At 36.4% G+C, this 21,645-nt stretch overlaps 5 protein-coding genes across 5 annotated transcripts; 4 read left to right on the top strand and 1 right to left on the bottom strand.

The window, feature by feature from the left end:
- The first annotated feature begins 251 nt into the window (after positions 1-251).
- Positions 252-1,839, top strand: LOC21392996 (S-adenosylmethionine decarboxylase proenzyme). Its single transcript, XM_010102603.2, has one exon. It carries the CDS (start codon positions 452-454, stop codon positions 1,559-1,561), a length of 1,110 nt encoding a protein of 369 aa, XP_010100905.1. The 5' UTR covers positions 252-451; the 3' UTR covers positions 1,562-1,839.
- Positions 1,840-4,357: 2,518 nt separating this feature from the next.
- LOC21392995 (eukaryotic translation initiation factor 5B) lies at positions 4,358-7,479 on the bottom strand. Its single transcript, XM_010102602.2, has 8 exons — positions 7,286-7,479; positions 6,647-6,769; positions 6,419-6,565; positions 6,050-6,193; positions 5,785-5,931; positions 5,206-5,303; positions 4,782-4,992; positions 4,358-4,667 (listed from the first exon to the last, which is right to left on the bottom strand). Exons 1-8 carry the CDS (start codon positions 7,350-7,352, stop codon positions 4,582-4,584), a joined length of 1,023 nt encoding a protein of 340 aa, XP_010100904.1. The 5' UTR covers positions 7,353-7,479; the 3' UTR covers positions 4,358-4,581.
- Positions 7,480-10,594: 3,115 nt separating this feature from the next.
- LOC21392994 (pentatricopeptide repeat-containing protein At5g38730) lies at positions 10,595-12,635 on the top strand. The gene has a single exon (XM_010102601.2). The coding sequence runs from the start codon at positions 10,679-10,681 to the stop codon at positions 12,431-12,433; it is 1,755 nt and encodes a 584-aa protein (XP_010100903.1). The 5' UTR covers positions 10,595-10,678; the 3' UTR covers positions 12,434-12,635.
- A 914-nt stretch (positions 12,636-13,549) lies between these two features.
- On the top strand, positions 13,550-14,237 carry LOC21392993 (stress-induced protein KIN2). The gene is made up of 3 exons (XM_010102600.2): positions 13,550-13,679; positions 13,817-13,885; positions 14,075-14,237. Exons 1-3 carry the CDS (start codon positions 13,620-13,622, stop codon positions 14,147-14,149), a joined length of 204 nt encoding a protein of 67 aa, XP_010100902.1. The 5' UTR covers positions 13,550-13,619; the 3' UTR covers positions 14,150-14,237.
- A 2,423-nt stretch (positions 14,238-16,660) lies between these two features.
- Positions 16,661-18,894, top strand: LOC21392992 (pentatricopeptide repeat-containing protein At3g02490, mitochondrial). Its single transcript, XM_010102599.2, has one exon. It carries the CDS (start codon positions 16,733-16,735, stop codon positions 18,719-18,721), a length of 1,989 nt encoding a protein of 662 aa, XP_010100901.1. The 5' UTR covers positions 16,661-16,732; the 3' UTR covers positions 18,722-18,894.
- Positions 18,895-21,645: the final 2,751 nt, after the last annotated feature.

Raw genomic sequence — 21,645 nt, 5'->3', positions numbered from 1 at the left:
CTAATGGAGTCTAAAGGTGGTAAGAAAAAGTCTAGTAGTAGTAAATCCTTATTCTACGAAGCTCCCCTCGGTTACAGCATTGAAGACGTTCGTCCTGCCGGTGGAATCAAGAAGTTCAGATCTGCTGCCTACTCCAACGTAAGTTGTTTTTTCAATGCTACTTGGTTCTCACAATTGCTGGCACTTAAGTGGTTAAATTGCTCACTGATGAATCTGCTTTTCTACTTTTTGCAGTGCGTTCGAAAGCCATCCTGACTCCCCCTACGTTGAGACATAACCCCTTGAGATCCGTCATACCGCATTCATACAATTCTTTTTCCTTTTTTCTTGCTTTCTCTCATTTTCTTGGCGTCTTGTTTTCTAAAATCTCTCACTCTCTGCTGTTTCGATTTGCTTTCTCCTTCCCTCGTCCTTTGCTACGTGAAGCGTTGTTTCTTTCCTTTAATTCGAAATGGCTGTGCCTGTCTCTGCTATTGGTTTTGAAGGCTTTGAAAAGAGGCTTGAAGTTTCTTTCTTTGAGCCTGGAATGTTTGCTGATCCAGGGGGGATGGGCCTCCGATCTCTGTCAAAATCTCAAGTGGATGAGATTCTGAAACCAGCTGAATGCACTATTGTCGATTCACTGTCCAATGACCATCTTGATTCATATGTCCTTTCAGAATCTAGCCTCTTTGTGTACCCGTATAAGATCATTATCAAAACTTGTGGGACAACAAAATTGCTTCTTTCGATCCCTGCAATTCTCAAGCTGGCTAGCTCGATTTCTCTTGCTGTGAGATCTGTGAGGTACACTCGTGGGAGCTTTATATTTCCTGGTGCCCAGTCTTTTCCGCACCGTAACTTTGCAGAGGAGGTAGCTGTTCTTGATAGCCACTTTGGAAAGCTTGGTTTGGCCAGCAAAGCTTACATGATGGGCAGCCCCAACCAAAAACAGAAGTGGCATGTATACTCTGCTCATGCAGAACTGGCAAGCTTGGTCTGGGGAGCACGGCAGTTGGGTTCTGTCTACACTCTAGAGATGTGCATGACTGGTTTGGACAGGGAAAGAGCATCTGTCTTTTACAAAACGAATGAAAGCTCTGCTGCTAAGATGACTGAGGATTCTGGTATCAGGAAAATCCTTCCACAATCTGAAATTTGCGACTTCGAGTTCGAGCCTTGTGGTTATTCGATGAACTCTATTGAAAAGGATGCGATCTCCACTATCCATGTGACGCCAGAAGATGGTTTCAGCTATGCAAGTTTTGAAGCAATGGGCTATAATTTTGAGGATGTTGATCTGAGCCAGCTGCTTCAGAGGGTGTTGGCTTGCTTCCGGCCATCTGAATTCTCTGTGGCTCTGCATTCCTCAGTTGTTCGTGAAGAGCTTGGATCTAAGTTCCCACTGAGCTTGAAGGGGTACTCTATTGCAGAAAGGAATGCTGAAGTGCTCGGTATGGGTGGAACTCTCATCTACTACAGCTTTGTTCGTGGTGGAGATAGTGGATCTCCCCGGTCGACTCTTAAACGCTTTTGGAGTGAGGACGAGAAGGATGAGGAAGGTGAAGAGAAATGGCTTTGAATTGAGAGTGGTCTTTCTACTATTACTATTGTTGCTGAATAAAACAAGTTTGTGAGGGGTTATGTTGTCTTGAGTCATGTCATCTTTTTTATGCTTTTCCAGTCGGTTTGAACTTTTAATGAGTGTCTTATGGTTGTTTGTGTTTCCCGTTTATTCTGTTTAATAAGGCTACTCTTCCACACTTGATGTGGAAGTGCTGGAGTGGACACCATTATATTGGAATACACAGTTATGTTTGATTGTTTCATTTATATGTGATGTTGCAGCTATTTGTTAAATCTTTTATTCCGGAATTTGTTCTATCTATGTTGTGTTGGTGCCATGTTTACGGTTTTTGTAGAAAAATAAGGTGGTGAAAACATTGAAGGATGATTTTCTTTGTTTTTGATGGGTTAAGGATTATACGTTCCCTTGATAAAGTTTTGCATTTAGAAAGGATTTCACAAACACAAGCACTGAACAAATATAGGTGTCGGATAATTAGATGCGTATTGCTCATAAGCAAATTGTTCAAAAGCCTCCTTTAGATGTGTTGTGTTCACTGTGGCTTTTTAGTTTTTAAGCCCACAAAATCTATTTTTAATTGTATATTGACGCTTATTTTAAGCAAGAAAGAACCGTGTCCTTGATTTTAGGGTCAACAAATCTACTCCTTAGTCCTTAATCTTTGCAAAGAGTAATTAAATTTAAAAAATTTTATATGGATAAAAAATACAAGAGTTTTGTGTGTAGTTAATAAAAATACAATATATATATATATATATATATATATAACAAAAATTTGTATGATTGCCCCCCTTCTAAAGTGGGCAGACTCAGCCTTGTATAGCTCTACGGCTTTTAGGTAGCATGGTCGTAATAGTCTTAACAAAAAAAAAATAAAAATCAATTTCAAATGGACCACAAAACAAATCAAACCGCCAAACTTGATCCAAGCAAGAAACGTAAGCAAATGCGAGAAGGAAACTAGAAAAGAAAAGGCAACATACTTTCCTTTATTGAAAAAAAAAAAAGAGGCAGCATTCATCACATATGAAGAACTGTCACGCCTAATATTGGAATATGATAGTAATTTCTTCCTCCTTTTTCAACACGACAGATTGCGGAAAGTTCAACAGCAAAGTTTTTCCAGCGATTACAATTTGAAATGATAAATTAATCATGTGCACGGAATTTCATACTACTGTTGCATGATGCACGCGATAGGCAAAACTGCCATCTTTGAGTATATGCAACATCTCTTTGGTAAAAAATGCGGACTTGTTAAGCAAATAATCTGCTTCAAGATTCGAATTTAGAGGGTTTTTTTTTTTTTTTTTTTTTTTTCTCGGTTGGCCGACCTACTAATAACATAAATTTTTTATTATTAAATTTAATTAAAATCACATTAAATTAAAAAAATACATAAAATAAATAATTTATAATATAAATCTAACAATTAAAAAATAAAAAATTATCGATATTTTTTATTCGGTAAAACTCCCTTTTTGTTCCTAAAAAGGTTTCTTTTTCTTACTTATGTCTAAGAGACAAACTGCACATTGTTAACTATCAAGATATTGCTCCATCATGATATATTAATACAACTGGGACACGACATTTTATGACAGGCATCAATCATCTGACAAGAAAGACTTTCAATTGTACCATCTTATGAGCAGACCAAAATAAAGGAGAATTATGTGATTGAAGAAGAAAAAAAAAGCCTTACTTATTGAGGCCATATTCACTTCGCTGATTCGAGTTTAGAATTTGAGTTTTTTTACAGTAAAAAATTCTCACAAACAATCACATCTAACTTTTTTACTACAGTAAAAAGCTCTCACATAAAATTACATCTCAACTCAAATTCTAAACTTGAATCAGCAGAGTGAACGGGGCCTGAGTTCTACACCTCAAGTCATGTTAGAATCACAGACATTATATATAAATATATATATATATATATAAGTATGTATGTATGTATACATATGAGTTTTCAATGGTTTATGTTTGTATGATGGTAATCGATAAGGAAATAATTCTCTCAACATGTAATTAGGGCTGTTCATGGGTTGAGTTGGTGCGGGGTAGGACTTTTTTTTCTCCGCCCCAAAGGGTGTGGGTTGCACATATTTGGCCCCAACGACATTAGAAAAATTTCATAACCCAATGATATTCGGGTTGGGTTGGGACGGTGTGGGGTGGGTTGGGTGGTCAGTTTCAACATTCAAAAAATCAAAGACTTAAAGTTCAATATAATATTCAAACTTCATCATTAAATAGAAATAGCAACCATCCTTATCAGTCCGGCGAGAGAGCACCGGAGAAAGTGGGCAAGACAGCGGCCGAGAAGACTGAGCAATGAGGAGAGAGTTATGAGGGGGTTCACGGGAGGGGAAAAAGAGGGAAAACTGAAAAGGAAGAGGCAATAAGAGGGGGTTCACGGGAGGGGAAGAAGAGGGAAAACTGAAAAGGAAGAGGCAATAAGAGGGAGTTCACGGGAGGGGAGACTGAGAATGAGATTGTGAACCTTAATGTTAGCGAGCCTAAGGTAGAACTTGGGCAATTTGGCTTGGGCCAAAAGCTTGGGGGTATGTTGTGCGGGTTGGGTTGGAGATTGCGGGTTGTTATGGGCCCAACCCGCAATCCGCCCCAAACACTTCGGGCCAGAGGTATAATGAGCCGCAAATTTTAAAATAATGCTGCGGGTTGCTTTTTTCAGCTTGGGTTAGGGCGGGGTGGGTTGAGTTTGCGGGTTGTTCGGGTTTATGAACAGCCCTACATGTAATTCTTTGAAAAAGTAGTTTTGCAGAAATTGCCAACTTTAATGAATATATTGGTCTTCCTAATGAAAGCTGTCCCTCAAATAAGTAAAGAGTGTCACATACTCTAGGTGGCAGATCCAAAAATATAAACACAAAAATGAACCAAAATTGTTACGCTAGGAGCCAAGTTTTAACACGGCAAAGATTCAGGTAGACTTTAGACGACAAAATATCCTTCAGTTCCGGGCAAGCCTTCATACAAAGTACTAGAATTCAGTAAGGGCGGAACTTCCTAGCAGCTCTGAGCTGTTGTATCCGCTTTTTGTCCTGCTCAAACTTGCTCTGGAGCATCATAAGTTCTGTAACAAATAAGAATCTTTGCTTCATCAGTACATGAAAAGATGGAAACTAATAGGAAAAGCCAAAGTCGTGGAGGACGATCATGGACTTGATATGCTAAAGACTAATCATACCGTTCCTCTGGGCTTCTTTCCTTTGAAATCGGTAGAAATCCAAACCAACTTCTTTGGACTTCTTTTTTGCCAAGTTGCCCTCCGCAACAGCTTGCGCAACAGAGCCTACAGTCATTCCGGTTTCAGCATCAGTCGTCTTTTTCCTTCCTTTATGATGTGTAACAACCGTCCATCCGCCTTCAGCAGCACGAGCTTCTCTTTCTTTTCGCTCCTGCACGTGTAAAATTCAAGAAGTCATAAAGTTCTAAGCCAAAAATAGAGAAAGTTCACAGGCATTTAGTTTTGGAGACATGCAAATATCTTCATAATATTATGTGAACTCTATTCAATTTTGAGCAAGAGAATTGTGTATAACATTGCTAGAATGGAAAATGTTAAAAGGGGAATAGAGTTCAATACGACTCGAGTATTGGAGAGGTTTTACCTGTTCCAACTTTTCTTCATGAGCAGTAATGAACTCATCTATTCTTTGTTGCAGAATTGTCAACCCTGGTCTACTTTGATGGGACTCTGTGATCCATTCTGCATTGACAAAATTATTATGACTAAAGACTCAATAGATATATAGTATGTAGTGTTTCCATCAATTTGTTAAAGCAAAAACTACCTAATTCCAATATAGAAAATAATGAAAACGCATTCTAATTTCAGGAGGGCTGCTGTCAATGTGATAATTAACAGCAATAGATAATAGAGAAAAATAGAACTAGGAGGTAATAGTGAAACAGTTAAACAAAAGTAGGTTTGCCACAGAGCCACATAAAGAAAGCATGATGAGCTATCAAGTCTAGCAGAAGATTTGTACTGCCGTTACAAGTGCAAGCGTAACGAGCTTCGTAACTTTATCTTCAGTCCAATATTTAGATATCCCAAATATTGGATTTCCTTAGTGAAAGACGTCATTCTACACGCTTTTACCAAAATTAAATGCACAGTGTTTAAACATCACAAGTAAACGATTTTGTGGCTTCAGAGTGAGTATTTCAAATTAAGTAATTCATACTTTTCATTCCTTTGGAGCAGTCTTCATCCCCTGAAGAAACAACATACACATCATCCTCATCAGCTCCTCCTTCCGTTTCCTGTGACTTCACCACTTTTGATGAATTGCGATCCTTCTTTTTCTTTTTCTTCACTTCCTTTGACTTGCCTACGTAGAAAGTGATTATTTGTTTATCCATGTTTAATAAATGACAAAAGAAGAGAGTGTTCTTCGACACTAGATTGTGATGAGTGAACACAGTTAAATATGCTATCCAGTACCATACCTTTCTTTCTTGTCAAAGGGTCCGCGTCTGCTGTAGAGACATGGAAAACCTCAGTTTGATCAGCGTCTCCTCTTTCTGGCAACTTTTCCAATTCCATCAAAGAATTCTGCTCCTTTTCCTTTCTCCGAGCTTTCTTTGACCTACCTACAAGATAACGACTACCAAATTAAAAGAAGATTCTAAGACCGCTTGGAACAAAAAAGGACCATCAAATCAAAGTATGTAATCTCTTCTTAAATTTCAAAGAGGCTTTGGTTTAATGTATAAAGTCAACAAATAATTTTATGAAGCCGAATAGAGGGAAGGTTAGATACTCTTCATGCTTGAATAGCAACAAGGCACTTTCACTTTTTTATTTTTATTTTTTACCATTTTCTGCGTCGAAACCATCACCAGTCTCGTTTTCTGCTTGATTACTCTTGCTCACCAAACTATTGTCATTCTCCACATTCTTCACTCTTTTATTCCTCGGTGACTTTGCTCCTTTCTTCTTTTTGCCTGTTCTAATTGCATTATCTGCCAACACAAATTAGAGGAGGTTGTTTCAACCATAAAGTCATCTAGCAAACTATGTAACAACTAGAAAATCGCTTTTACCTTGAGTAGGAATCTGAACACCATGGACAATGCCAACACTCAGTTCCTTCTTCCGTTTTCTCTTCTTCTCTACAAGTTGGTCCTTTTTAGTTTCGACCTCCTTCGTTTTATTTAGCTTTCTATCTACAAGTAGCAAAAAAGGGTTAAGGGGCTAACATGCTTCTCAACAAATTTGCGCATAATTGCATTAAATTATTCATTAATCGGTTATTAATCTCTAATATTTCAAGATATCATTCTTGATTGATTCCTCCTAGCACTAAATCTTTCGCTAATGAGTACTTATGATTTTATCTGTGCCTCAATACTCAAAGTCACAACTTTAAAAGCTCACAAGATGCATTTGCAAAAACTCTATAATGAAATCTATTTGCATAACATAAAACCTCTTTATACTAAAAACTATCCTAATGTTTTAAATGAAGCAGGTTCATTTCACCATCTCTAGCACAAAAACACAAACTAGCAAAACACACGTAGAAAATAACAGAATAAAAACTGTCGAAGAGTTCTAAGCAAAACCCATAAAATATTTCCTAGAATTCCTCCAAAACTTAACGAAACCAAAAATTTCGAATCAAACCACATTGATAAAACTTCCGAAACAGGAAAAAAAAAAAAGGCATTAAAGAGGCAAACCGTCATTTTTCATTGGAGGTAGCTCCTTGTTTTTTCGCTTCTTCTTGAGAAGATCCATCCTTCCCATCTCCCTCGGTGGGTTTCGTTTGGTTTTCGCTTTGCCTGATGAATTCGATTGCGGCGCTTGGAACGGCGAACTCAGAAGCCCCGCGGTCGCCTGTGGATTGTGTATGCAGAACAGGAAAAAACGAAGAGAAAAGTGAAGATGAAATAAAGGGCAATTCTGACATTTCACTATTATTCAGATTGTCGTTTGAACAAAAATATATGGGTTTTTATTAGGGCCGTTCACAGGTTGAGTTAGTGTGGAGTAGAATTTTTTCTTTCTCTGTCCCAAAGGATATGAGTTGCACATATTTAGTCCCAATAATGTTAGAAAAATTTCACAACCTAATGATGTTTGGGTTGGGTTGGGGCAGTGCGGGGTGGGTTGGGTGGTTGGTTTCAACATTCAAATAATCAAAGACTCAAAGTTCAATCCAACATTCAAAGTTCATCATCAAATATAAATAATAACTCTAACATTCAAACATATAGAAATTCAAAGTTCAATCCAACATCAAACATGAAACAAAGTAGTCCATCCAACTAAGGGTGTAAGAAATCACCCCGAACCCGATTAACCTGGTCTACCCAACCCGAAAATATAGGATATTCTTTTTTTTATTAATTTTGTCAATTTCAAAATAGCCCAACCCACAGTGTGCAGATAGGGTCGCGGGCCGGACTTTATTTGACTTGTTAAACCCTACCCGGCCGACCATGATATTGTCTTCCTTCGTGATTAGTCTTGGCGTTGTTTTGCCATTTGGGTTTATTAGTATTTAAGGTTTTATGTTGATTTGACCACACTACTCTTAATATTTTGCTATGGTTTAACCAAATTTCTTGTATTATATCCATTTTTTACTCTTGCCCAACAGGTCAAGAAGAAAAAACTCATCAAGCGGGGAAAATTCAAAATCTACCTCTGCAGGTACTTTTACACCATATTATAATACGCCATTGAATTTGTTTAGAAGTGAATTCTAACTCTGAGATTGAAGGAGAGGTAGGGTTTTGAAGGAGAGCGAAGAGAATTGTGGCTTGGCGGTGGAGAATTCCGCGGAGGTGGTCGGAAATCGGAGGCGTGGTCGCCCGAGGAAAGTTGGTGTTTTGAACATCAATGTTGAGGAAGAGGAGGAGCTGTGCGAGGTCTAGAAAAATGGCGAGGTTTTCGGTTCTAGTTCTAAAGAGAATTCATTTGAGGTTGGAAAAAGGGATGGATTTGGACAAGATGACACTCGGGGAGTGGTTTGATTTCTTGGAGGTTACTTTGCCGAAACTGATGGTTTACCCGAAGTAACCCGGCTGACCCGAGATTACCTGAGGTAACCGGATGGTGTACGGGTTCAGGGGACAAGTAACTTGTAGCGGCCCACTTTTGTCTCAGCCTGATTCTTACGGGCCAGCCCAACTCTTTGTTAAAACCCTACCCTACCCAACTGAATTTCACCCTTACATCTAACATCAAACATAAAGCAAACATAAATTAGTTTACACTCATAAATTAGTCTTAACATAAAGTAAACATATAGGCTTAATTCAACATGAAGAAACTAGAGAGTATAAATGAGTTGCATGCTTAGAGTTATATATTAGATGAGGCAAGTTAGAGTGCAAGTTGGGTGGGGGTGTGCGGGCCATTATAGGCCCAACCCACACCCCGCCCCAAAACTTCGGGCCAGACATTGAATGAGCCAAAAAAAAATTTAATACTAGAAATTACATTTTTCAGGTTGGGTTGGGGTGGGGTGGGTTGGGCCTGCGGGTTTTGCGGGTTTATGAACAGCTCTAGTTTTTATCACATTCCAAACTTGGTATGGTTTAACAAATTACTCATTAAACTTTCAATTTTAAAAATTAATCCTCCAAATTTATATAATTGTTGCAATTAACCCTATTTAGATAACGACCGGTAAAAAATAGCCGAAAATAGACATGTACGTGTCACATGGTTTTAAAAAGGACAAAATTGATATTTTATATGCCTTAATTATTAAATAAAATATTAATAAAAAACCTGAATTAATGTTAGTCATGCATCTTGTATCTTTTACTATTCTTAAAAACGCCATAATTTTTTTGTTTCAATTCCGATTGAGATGATTTTTTCCTATGCATTCACAATGAAGAAACGAATAAAACTCCACTCATACACCCTATTAAAATTTTCCATCACTATTGAGTTTTTATTAAAATACTATCCAAATACAAATTCAAATTTTAACCCACCCAAAAATAAACTCAAATAGATTATCAATTCAAACCATAATTCAAAATGTGCACATCCAAACACAAACTCAAATTAGAGTCCCAACTCAAACCATACTCAAATACACCTTAACTCAAATCAAGATATGACTCAAGTCACCATAACTCAAAAAATACAAATGAACAAGCACTAAATGTTATCTTAGATATGGTTTAACTAAAAAGTTTGATAAAAACTTTTTAAAGGTGTTCAAATAAATATTTCCATCAAAGAAAGAGTTCACATATTTTGAGAGTTTTTTATTTTTCAAAATTTATTTTGTTTAACATTTAGGTTTAATAATGTTTTCAATAGTATTTAATAAGAATTGAGAAGGATGTTCATGAAATGCTCAGAAATTTAATTACTTTAGGGGTATATTTTCATAAACATAGGGAGTGTTTTGGGCATTTGTATAATAAGAGTGGTGAAAATGGTATTTTGACAAAATATAAGAGGTGTGTTGGATATTTTATCTAAATTCTTTTTCCATCGTTATAGTGTTGTTTCTAAACTGCTGTCCTCTACCTCCTATTAAGATTATTGTCCTTAGCGTTCTATCATATGAAAGTCCTTCTTAACTTCATTTGTTTGGTTCATGGATTAGAACCATGAGATTAGAAATATTTTCGATTTACGTGTATTTTTTGTGAGAGAAAATATTGTAGCGAACCATGAACCATGATTCGAATCAGTGAATGAATCCTCCAACCAAACGGGTGATTTGATAGAGACATGGATATGATAGGAAAGAAAACGAGTATGAATAAAAAGATGAATTGTAATTTTTCTCAACATCGTTTTATATGGTAGGAAGGAATGGTTATTATTGTCCTTCTCCTTGTTTGGTGTTGGGATTTTTTTTGACCTAATTGGATTAAAATCTGATTACAAATGAGGATAAATTAGTAATTTCAGTTTCCAAATTAGTATTTTAATAAATAAACGAAAAAGAAGAAAAGGGTGTAAATGAGATGGGATGTTTCTTAAAACAACTTTATTGGAGGATATTTAGCTAAATTTCTCCGAGGGGAAACAACATTAACCCAACAATTTCGACACAAACTTTTCCAACTCTCTGGCGGGTTTCTCTTCTGTTAATGGCCGGTGAAACACAATTCATTCAGAGTGTGTGTGCCGTTGTAATAAAAGGCCAATGGAGCAACCTTTTCAATCCCAAGGTTGGAGTTTGTCTCTCTTCAACGACCATTCACCAGGTGCTTCAGCAACTTTCTCTCCATGGCTATGGCCCTTCACCTTCTTGGGCTTTCTTCAACTGGCTAGAGTTAGGGACCAATTTTAATTACAAGCACTCCTTGCAGTGCACATGGACCATGATTCATATCCTCACTAAATACAGACATTTCAGACCTGCCCAACAACTGCTCGCGAGAATTTCCCACAGAGATTTCATTTCTTCGCCGTCGGTTTTGAATGCTTTGGTCACGACCCATAATGACCGGGATGTGAATTCTCATGTTTTGAGTTGGCTTGTGATATTCTACGCCAATTCGAAGATGACCCAAGACGCAATTCAGGTTTTCGACCACATGAGAGTACGTGGACTTAAGCCACATTTGCATGCTTGTACTGTGCTTCTCAATTCTTTGGTGAAGGATAGGTTGACTGATATGGTATGGAAGGTGTACAAGAAGATGATTCGAGTTGGCGTAGTGCCGAATATTCACGTGTATAATGTGTTGATTCATGCTTGTTGCAATTCTGGGGACGTTGAGAAGGCGGAGAGTTTAGTGAGTGAGATGGAGTTGAAGTGTGTTTTTCCTGATCTTGTTACGTATAACACACTGATATCGTTGTACTGCAAAAGAAGTATGCACTACGAGGCTTTGTCTGTTCAACATAGAATGGAAAGTGCGGGAGTTAGTCCTGACATTGTGACTTATAATTCGCTTATTTATGGATTTTGTAGAGAAGGTAGGACGAGAGAAGCTGTGAAGCTTTTCAGGGAAATCAAAGGTGCTAATCCGAATCATGTAACGTACACCACGTTGATAGACGGGTATTGTAGAGTGAATGACCTTGAAGAAAGTTTGAGATTACTTGAGGTGATGAAGGCCAAGGGGTTGTACCCTGGGGTTGTTGCTTATAACTCGATTCTCCGCATGTTGTGCAAAGAAGGAAGGATAAGAGAAGGAAATAAGCTTTTGGTTGAGATGAATGAGAGGAAAGTTGAGCCTGACAATATAACATGTAATACCTTGATAAATGCCTATTGCAAGATTGGAGATATGAGGTCTGCATTGAGGGTGAAGGATAGGATGCTAGAAGCTGGATTAAAGCTCGATAGCTTCACGTACAAGGCGTTGATTCACGGATTCTGCAAAGCGCAGGATATGGAAAATGCTAAAGAACTTTTGTTTTCTATGCTTGATGCCGGATTCTCTCCTAGTTATTGTACCTATTCATGGATTGTGGATGGTTTCTGCAACCAACAGAATGAAGATTCAATTACAAGACTCCCAGATGAATTCGTGAAAAGAGGTCTTTGCGTCGATTTGTCGCTCTACCGAGCATTAATAAGGAGGTTTTGTAAAAGGGAAAGACTTGATAGTGCTGAAAGGGTATTCACTTTTATGCAAGGGAAGAATTTATCAGGAGACTGCATCGTATACGCCAGTCTCGCTTACGCCTACATGAAGGCAGGGAAGTTAGGAGATGCCGAGGCGATGTTGGATGAAATGTATAAGAGGAGGTTGATGATAACACGCAAGATTTATAGAAGCTTCAATGATTCTTATGCTACTGATGATAACATCATGCGCATGTTTTGGGACCATATGGTTGAAAGACGTTTAATGTCAAGAAGTCTTCTCAAGGAAATGCAGAACTCATAGGGAATAAACATGTTAGGTGTTGCAAAATCAGTGTTTCCTATGCCCTAAGAGTCACCCAAGAAAAAAAAAAAATTTACCAAAGTCTGCTTTCACGTGTTGAAGGTTTCACATGCTTATGGGTGTGGATACTCTAAATCATTAAGCATATGAAAGCATCTTCTTAAGACCTTTATGGAAGAGTGATTGAGGTTTAATTGCTAAATCAGAGATCCATCTTCTCTCCATTATGTTTCTTTTGTTTTTATCTCGTAAGGTGGGAGTAGTGGAACCAAGGTTTTTGGCTGGAGGATTTTGTTCTCCATAGCTACCAAAAAGATTAAAAAAGAAGAAACAAGTTTATTGTTGCGAACTGTTATTATGGAGGTGATATCTAATGAAAGTGCAAATTATAACAACTTTTGTAACCAACTACTCTCTTTTTTTTTTTTTTTTTCCTTCCTCTCATTAATCTTCAGCTTGGTATGTTTTACTTTTCAGGGTAAACAAGAAAAAAGCAGAGTTTTCTGATGTCCAAACTCATGGGAAATATATATCAAAGATATACGGTAGCCATAATCCTTCTGTCTATGCACAATCATTTTGGATCCATTTTACACACAATGCAAAAAAATATTTTATCTTGTCAAAACTGTAATTCATTAAATTTTATTTACTTTGTCATTCATTTCATTAGAAAAGAATACACAAGGTCCTCGGAAAAAAAAAAACAGAGAGAGAGAAATAGATCCAAATCTCAAAATAGGAGCATAAACGGGCAAATATGCAAAAGATTTTCCTTTTTTTTTCTCTGAATGTTGTGCTCACTAGGATCACATCCATGCATCATCAATGTTAATCCATACAATGGAATCTGTCAAAGAAGACCTCAAAATAGTAATCTGTTACCGCTGAATATGGGATGGTGAGAAAAATTTGCAAGCCTCCCCAGTCAAAACGCATCCAAAACACATACATCAACACCATGGTGGTGACACGTTTCTGTCTCTAGACAAACCTGTCATGACACGTTTCAAGTTGCTCTCTCCACGTGGCAGTACACGTGTAAGCTTAAGGTTGGTTCTAAACACTATATAACCCTTCCAACTCTAACTGGCCAAATCATCCAAAGCATTCTGTTCTTTTTTAATCTCCACAAACCAACAATCAAAATTTGTGTTTTTCCAATTTCCCAAGAAACTAAGCTAAAATGGCAGACAGTTCTGAGAAGATAAGCTACCACGCTGGGGAGGCCAAGGGTCAAGCTAATGTCAGCTTAAATCACTCTATTTTCTTTATTTCAAATTCAAGATGCAGAATAGTACTTTGGCATATATAATTGTTTAAGGCCAATTTAGTGATGTGAATTTGTATTAATTTGGTTGATATAATGTGTGTTTGATTCAGGAAAAGGCTAGCAACATTTTGGACAAGGCTAGCAACACAGCTCAATCGGCCAAGGAGTCAGTACAAGAGGTAAAATCATCACTTTATTATTAATCCTCTTCCAACATCAATGTGACTATTGACATTGGATAAATTTCATGTTACGGTTTTCATTTTTATATGTTATGTGGGAGTGGACAGTAATAGAAGTACTTTATTGCTTATGCCTTACTTTGCATTGGTGGCAATGTTTTGAAAATGTTTTGTTTATTTTTGTAGGCCGGTCAGCAGATGAAGGCTAAGGCCCAGGGAGCTACTGAGGCTGTCAAGAATGCAACTGGCATCAACAAATGAGCTTGAATGGAGAGATTTTTCATCCCGTTTTGCTTTAGGCATTGTTGTTCTTGATTTGCTTGTTTCTGTGTTTGGTTCAAAAAAAAAAGGGAGCTCTTCTTTAGTTGGAGCTCTCGTATGTTGTAGATTTCTTCTGATTTTTAATTGCAAATAAAAATTGAATTTTTCTGAATAGTTATCGAAACCAATTCGCATCATAGAGGAAAAATAAAGCAAACAAAATCTTTGCAGATAAAAATGAGAAAGAAATGGGGAACCAAAAAACAAAGAGAGAGAGAGAGAGAGAGAGAGAGAGAGAGAGAGAGAGAGAGAGAGAGAGAGAGAAGGAAAAGGATTTTAAAGTTCCACTCCAGATGCTGAGATCTCACAGATCAAACCTTTTTTTTTTGCCCCCTCGTTGACAGATCAAACGACCTGAATATATAAGAGAAACTCTTCGAAAGTAAAGCTTATACGTGGCCTGTATTTGCAATGCTTTAGACTTGAGATTATCTTTGCTGCTTCCAGGTCAGCTGATCTTTTGTTGGTAACTTTGGGTATGTTCAGCATCTTAATCAAACCTTAAAAACTTGAATGTCGTATAAAATTATTGTTCCCACTTCTTAATACCTTAAATTTTTAAGATTGATTATTATTACGTGTTGAGTATTTAATATATTTTAGGTTCATTATCAAATATTTACTGTGTTAGAGCTTTTTAATTAATTTATTCACACGATTATTAATTGTCTGACTATACACGATTATCAATTCTCAGTTCACACGTGATATCTCTTAATAACTTAAACTTTCGTGATTAGCCTACTGTTACCGTCATTCTAGCTTGGACAATTATCTTCAGTTACATATTACATGCATAAAAAGCTTCAGAAAAAAGAGTTAAATCCACGTGTTACTTTACATGGAGTAAATACCTATCCATGACAAAGCACACCTCAAAAGAAAACCAATGTTATGCCATTCCAAATGTACTTTTGGTTTGACCTTCTATCACATCTTAATACTGAAAGGACCACAAGAAAACCAATGTTACACCATTACAAATGGACTTTTCGTTTGAACTATTATCATATCTTAATACTGAAAGGATGGTTTAGTGCTTGTTTGGTAACCGAGTAAATTTCGGTTCAATTGGTTCAAATATTTCTGTTATAGTGTTTTCATTTATTTATAAAATTTGAATTTTGATTCAAACTACCTGATTTAAATCTATGAATGAAATGAGACCTTAGCGTTTGGTGTGTAAGCTCTTCCTCAGAAGCTACTAGCTAACTTGCTACTGTTTCTTTATTTGAATATCAGGGAATATATTTTCCAATCCACATCTACATTATGATCTGGTCGTTTTCCACTTTTTCCTCTTTATTTTGTTTCTATTTTTATTTTTATTTTTATTTTTATTTTTATCGTTTTCATGTTATTGTTGTTCTTCAAGTTGATATTGTTTTACATGATTGTTACAAATTTTTGGTATGATGTCCCTTTTCTATTTGATGTTTCTAGTTCGATGACGATGTTCTATTGTCGTCGTTTTCCCGATTTATGTGATTTTTTCATTGGTGTCGTTTGCCAGTTATTGTCGTTTTCCCTTATGATGTAGTTTTTCTGTATGATGTCCTTTCCATTATTTATGTCGTTTAAGTTCTTTTTTTCACTTTTGGTGTCGTTTCTCTTGCCTTTTGTTAGTCAGTAATATATAACTTGAGTTTTTGAGTGTGATTGTAGTTTTTGAGTTAAATTTGAGTTATAACTAGTTGTAACTTGAATAAAATTGAATAAAATTGAATAAAATTTGAACTTAAAAGAACGTGAACTTAAATAAAATTGTAACTTGAGTTATTTTTTTCTGAACAACCCTATAGTATCCTGTTATCGTTTTAGTCTTCTTTCGCCGGTTATCATTTAATAATATTGTTGTTGATCAAATTGGTGTCATTTTTACTACGTGATTGATTTATATCATTTCGTTTAATGTCATGAAACATGATGGGTACGTTTGAAATTCGTTCTAAAATGATTTTATTTTTTGTATGGAAATAGAAATGAAAATGTTTTCAATCTCAGACAGAAATCATTTTTAAAAATGCGTTTGGTAGTTTTATCAATATATTTTTTTCAGTATAAAAAAATCTATTAATGTTTTTATCTCTCTCTGTACTCGAGAGAGGAGAAAATAAAAATAAAAAATGAAAAACGACTAAAAGTCATTTTTCATTTCTCTTCCATTTTACAGTAAACTAAAAAATTATTTTTATTTCTTTTTTTCTCTTTAATTATGTCAAACATCATTTCTCTCATATTTTTATTTTTTCTTTCTTGAAAAATGAAAAACGTAAAAAATAAAAATAAAGCCAACTCTAAACATGACCGATGTTTTTTTTGGTCAGATATAAATTTTCCACATCTGTCGTTCTTCTGTTTTTGTCGTTTATTCTTTTGATGTCGTTTTTCAATGCTCGTTCAGTCAAAACTCGATTCTCCCCTCTCTAAAACCCTAGCTCGCTAGCGCGCGCGCTCTCTCTCTCTCTCTGTTGCACACTGAGCTCGACAGCCCAAAACTTCTCTGTATCTCCAACCCTAACAATGAGACTTTCAAATCCATGGCGTCTGCTTCGTCTCCGAGCTCGCCTCGGCCCTTTGGTTCGCGCGTCCGTACACCCCTCTCTCTCCGAGTTGCCATCGCAGCCCAACCTCAACTCGCTTCGGTCTCTCACTTCACTCCTTCACTCTCGCTCGCCTCTTGGTACGCTTTCTCCTTCTCAATCCATTTTCGCGATTGATCACATAAACCCTGGGATCCAGAGATTCCAGAAATTCTCATCCGAGCCGGAACTTGAAAGTAGAGATTCTGATCAAGCTGTTATTGTATCCGACATTTTGTCCAAATCGAACAATTCGGAGGAGATTAAGAAAGATTTGGAGTCGAACGGGATTGTGATAAGCCATGATTTGATATTAGGGGTTTTGGGAAAACTCGAATCTTCTCCTGATGTTGCGAGGAGGTTCTTTTCTTGGGTTTTGGAAAATGAAGAGAAGAGATTGAGCTCAAAGTCTTATAATTTGATGCTGAGAATTTTGGGTGTCAATGGGTTTGCTAACGAGTTCTGGGTTTTATTGGAGGGTATGAAGAAAAAGGGATATCTTATTTCCAAGGGCGTTCGTGATAATGTTTTGGAGAAGTTTGAGGAGGAGGGATTGGATGGAGATGTTGAGAGGTTGAATGCGGTTTTTGATTCGGGGTCGATCAACAATTCGGAGAAGAAGATTTCTTCTATGGTTTGTAGGATTATCAGAAATGAGGTTTGGGGGGATAACGTGGAGAAACAATTAAGGGATTTGAATGTCACGTTTTCTAGTGATATGGTTAAAATGATATTGGAAAGTCTGGCTTTGGATCCGATGAAGGCGCTTATACTATTTCGGTGGCTCGAAGAGAGCGGGTTGTTCAAGCATGATCAGCAGACATATAATGCGGTCGCAAAGGTACTGGGAAGGGAAGATTGTATTGATAGGTTTCAGAAAATAGTTGAAGAGATGAAGAGTTCTCAGTTTGAAATGGAGGGAGAGACTTTCCATGTTGTTCTTGGACGGTTTTGTAAGAGAAGAATGATTGAAGAAGCTGTTAACTTGTATGAGTTTGCAATGTCGGGTTCCAATAAGCCTTTGGAAAATTGTGGGACCTTTATGTTGAAGAGAATAGTCACGGCCAAGAAGTTGGATATGGGTCTGTTTTCAAGGGCTGTGAAGATTTATACTTACGGTGGGAATGTGTTGACAGATTCTACTCTCAGTGCAGTTCTCAAGTCTCTAACAAGTGTTGGTAGAGTTGGAGAGTGCACTAAGGTTTTGGAAGCGATGGAGGAAGTTGGATATGTTGCTAGCGATAATCTGCGTAGTAAAATTGTATTCCTGCTTAATAATGCGGGCAAAAAGGATCAAGCAATTAAGTTTGTGGATAAAGAGGAAGTACCTAGGTATACCTCTGGTCAGAAGACAAGGAAAACTCTAATTATGGGACTTTGTAGAGTTGGATATTTCAATGAAGCTTATGATCATCTCCGAAAGATGGTTGAAAGCGAGGGTGTTGATTCTGTCTATTCTCCTTTAGATTCTATAGTGGATACGTATTGCAAAAGGAACAAGGCAGTGGATGCTTGGAAGATGCTTCATAATCTTGTCAGTGAAACACAGGTCAAGCCATGGCATACGACATACCAGATGTTGATAACTAATTTATTGGCTCAGGGTGGATTTAGTGATGCTTTGAAGGTGTTGGGGTTGATGAAAGGTCACGGGTTCCCACCTTTTACCGATCCATTCGTTGCGTATGTCTCAAAGTCTGGATCAGGGGATGATGCTATAGAGTTTCTGAAGGCGACTACGAAGAGGTTTCATTCTACCTCTGTGTTTCTCCGTGTGTTTGAAGCCTATTTTAAGGCCGGAAGGCGTGATGAAGCTCAAAATTTCCTTTCTAAATGCCCCGGTTTCATCCGCAACCATCCCGATGTATTGAATCTCTTCTCGTCCATGGAGCCTGCAGAAGTTACTGCTTCCACTCCGTTGGCTGCTTAGAGCCTTTGTTAGGTTGCATCTCTTTTTTGTTGTTTTTGAGGATAATGTATCAACGGGCAAGGCCTTTGCTAAAAATAGTTTGGCATCAATGTCACCTTTGCTCACAACCAAAATTTATTGATTTTTTGAGAATAATCAACTTTTTTGTTTGGTGGCAGCAAGCAAAGTTCAAGGTATTCAAGTGTAAGTTTGAGTATTTTTCTTACTATATCTTGGAAGAGTTTGACCTTTGATCTCTCCAGCATATGGTGAATGGTTAGATTGCCGATATCGAGATTAAGTTTATTGAATTTTATTTATCTCTATTGATTGATAATAATTTTCTTTGAGCAAGCTACCTTCCATCCAGCGTCCTCTGACCTCTCTTGTGGCATTTTTTTTTTTTTTTTTTTGGTCGTTTCGATTCGTTTATTGGCCCAAAAATATAACTGGGGATGAAATTAAAAGCATACTTCTTAAATTTAGAAGATAGCTTTACTAAGAGTGTGTTTGGTATGATGGAAAAGTGGAAGGAAGGATTATTAGATGGAAAGTGATAGAGTTGGTTGTTTGGTAAGAAGGAAGAGAGGAGAGAAAGGAAAATATGATGGAAAAAAATTATGGTGGGGTTATTATTTTTTATCTCTTCAACATTAGAAGGAAAATTCAAATTCACTTATTGATGGTTAAATTTATTTTTGTGTTCTTATTTTAAAATTTAAATTAATATTAAACAATTGATAAAATGGTCATTTAGGCTATTATATGTTTTTTTTTTCTTCTCATTATACCAAACACTATAAAGAAAAATCAACTTCATTCATTTCTTTCACATTTTTTTTATGTGTTTTTTTTTTCCATTCTTTTTTCTTTCCCTCGTACCAAACATAGTGTAAGTTTAAAGAATAGAAGGATAAATTGGAAAAAAAAGGTTGAAACTATGAGGTACACGTATAGAGCTCGTTTAGTTCGCTGATTTGAGTTTTTAATTCGAGTTGAGATGTGACTTTATGTGAGTTTTTTACTGTAGCAAAAAAGTTAGATGTGATTGTTTCTGAAAGTTTTTTACTGTAATAAAATTTAAATTTTAAACTCAAATCGGTGAAATGAACATGACCATAATTACCCCAAGTATATTTTGCGAGCATATTGCATACGTCACTACAAAACTAACTCTGATTCTAATAGTTTACTTTCCTATGGTTGCACTTAAAAACGGTAATTGTTATGAAAATGCGTTTTATTTACTGCTTTTTTTTTCACTTTTTTAAGAATATTCTTATAATAACTCATTACTGCAGAATAGCTAAAGCCTGAGAGATCAAAAGGTGCGCCAAAAAAATATGTTATGAACGACATGTCCTTTTCGTTAACGGACATGAGTTAGAACATGATTTTTATTTTTAAAAACTTAGGACATAAACGGCATAACATTTAAAAGACATTTCGAATTATCTTTATGTTTCCTCACAACTATGTGTTTGAAGGCCAAACAATATGATAAGTATTCGACCTTTTTTAGTTTTTATTTGCATATGACGTGTCGTTGTGTGTTTATTTATTTCCTAGTTTTTCTACTTGTTGTGTTGTTGTTTTTTATGTCGTTTCATGGTATGTAGAAGATGTCGTTCATAATATTCTTGTCGTTTCTCAATATATCGTTTTCAAATTTTATGCTGTTTTGCTGTTTTCAATTTAGTGTCGTTTTCCTCAGACATTTTCATTGTCGTTTTTATGTTTATTGCCGTGTACCCTTTCTTCTCTGTTTTGATGTCGTATTTTTATTATTTAATTCCTCTTTACCATACGCCTGTTTTCCTTCAGAAAGGGGGAAAAAAAGGCTCTTGTTTTTATTCGTCTTTTTTGGTCAGACGTTATTCCATTGTCGTTTTTCATTCAGATGTCGTTTTCTATTTGTTGTAGTTTTCCGTCTGTTCTCACTTTTGTGCAGACGTCCTTACTGTGTAGTCCACGTTTTATGTCGCCTTACCCTTTGTTGTCGTTTGTTTTGGGTCGTTTTCCATTGATTGTCGTTTTTTTGTCAATATAGTTCTTTTTTCGCCATCTCGTTGGAGAAGAAACAGTTCAAGCCGCCAACCAGACAAGGGGGCAACATTCTTAACTGAAAAGAGGGAAACAAAATATGAAAACATTGAAGAAACAATAATCCGAATGGCGAAATCTTTGATGAAATTTCATCAATATCCGATAAGGTTGAACAAGACAAAGCATGGACGATTTTTGAGGAAAATTATAATATTGCTTAAGTTGCAACACGTGACTAAGAGACGAAACTATCCCATGAGTCCGTGACCCATCAACATAATGTTTCATGTTTGAGACCCGAAGAAGCAGGGGAAGTACAAAATAGTTACTTTGGGAACTATAAAAGAGCATATTATCGTTATGAATATATGAAACAGTCACGGGCCTCTTTGGCTGGGCTAGTCCTAAAATTGTTTCATTTCAAGTCCATTCCTTTCTCCTCTCAATAAAATTCTGGATTTATACCCTTTTATTTTTGATTGGTACCTTTAGATAATCTTGATAAATATCCCTTAAAAGTGCATAAATCAAAATTTTTATTTTTCACTCTTGATTTATAACTTTTTTAGTTAAATAATTACACTAACAAAAGGATATTTATCAAGAGTAAAGAGTAAGAGTCCAGACTCATACATTCACGCGCTAGTAAGGATAAATTATCTATTTTTTCATACCATTTTAACTAATATAGTTATTTAACTAAAAATAATATTAATCAGGAATTAAAACTCCAAATCCATGCACTCTAAAAGGTATTTATCTCATTTCCTCTTCTCTCTTCTCTTCGGCCTAGCATACATTAACTCGCCCCTATTTCGTTCAACAATATAAAGTGAAAAGCCTCATTCCCAATCAGGCCAAGTTCTAAACCCATGTTTGGTATAGAATTTAATGGGGGC

This window comes from Morus notabilis, unplaced genomic scaffold (genome assembly GCF_000414095.1).
Source record: "Morus notabilis unplaced genomic scaffold, ASM41409v2 Scaffold85, whole genome shotgun sequence".
NCBI lineage: Eukaryota > Viridiplantae > Streptophyta > Magnoliopsida > Rosales > Moraceae > Morus > Morus notabilis.
The sequence above is the reverse complement of the archived record's forward strand: the minus strand, read 5'-3'. Positions and strand labels throughout refer to the sequence as shown.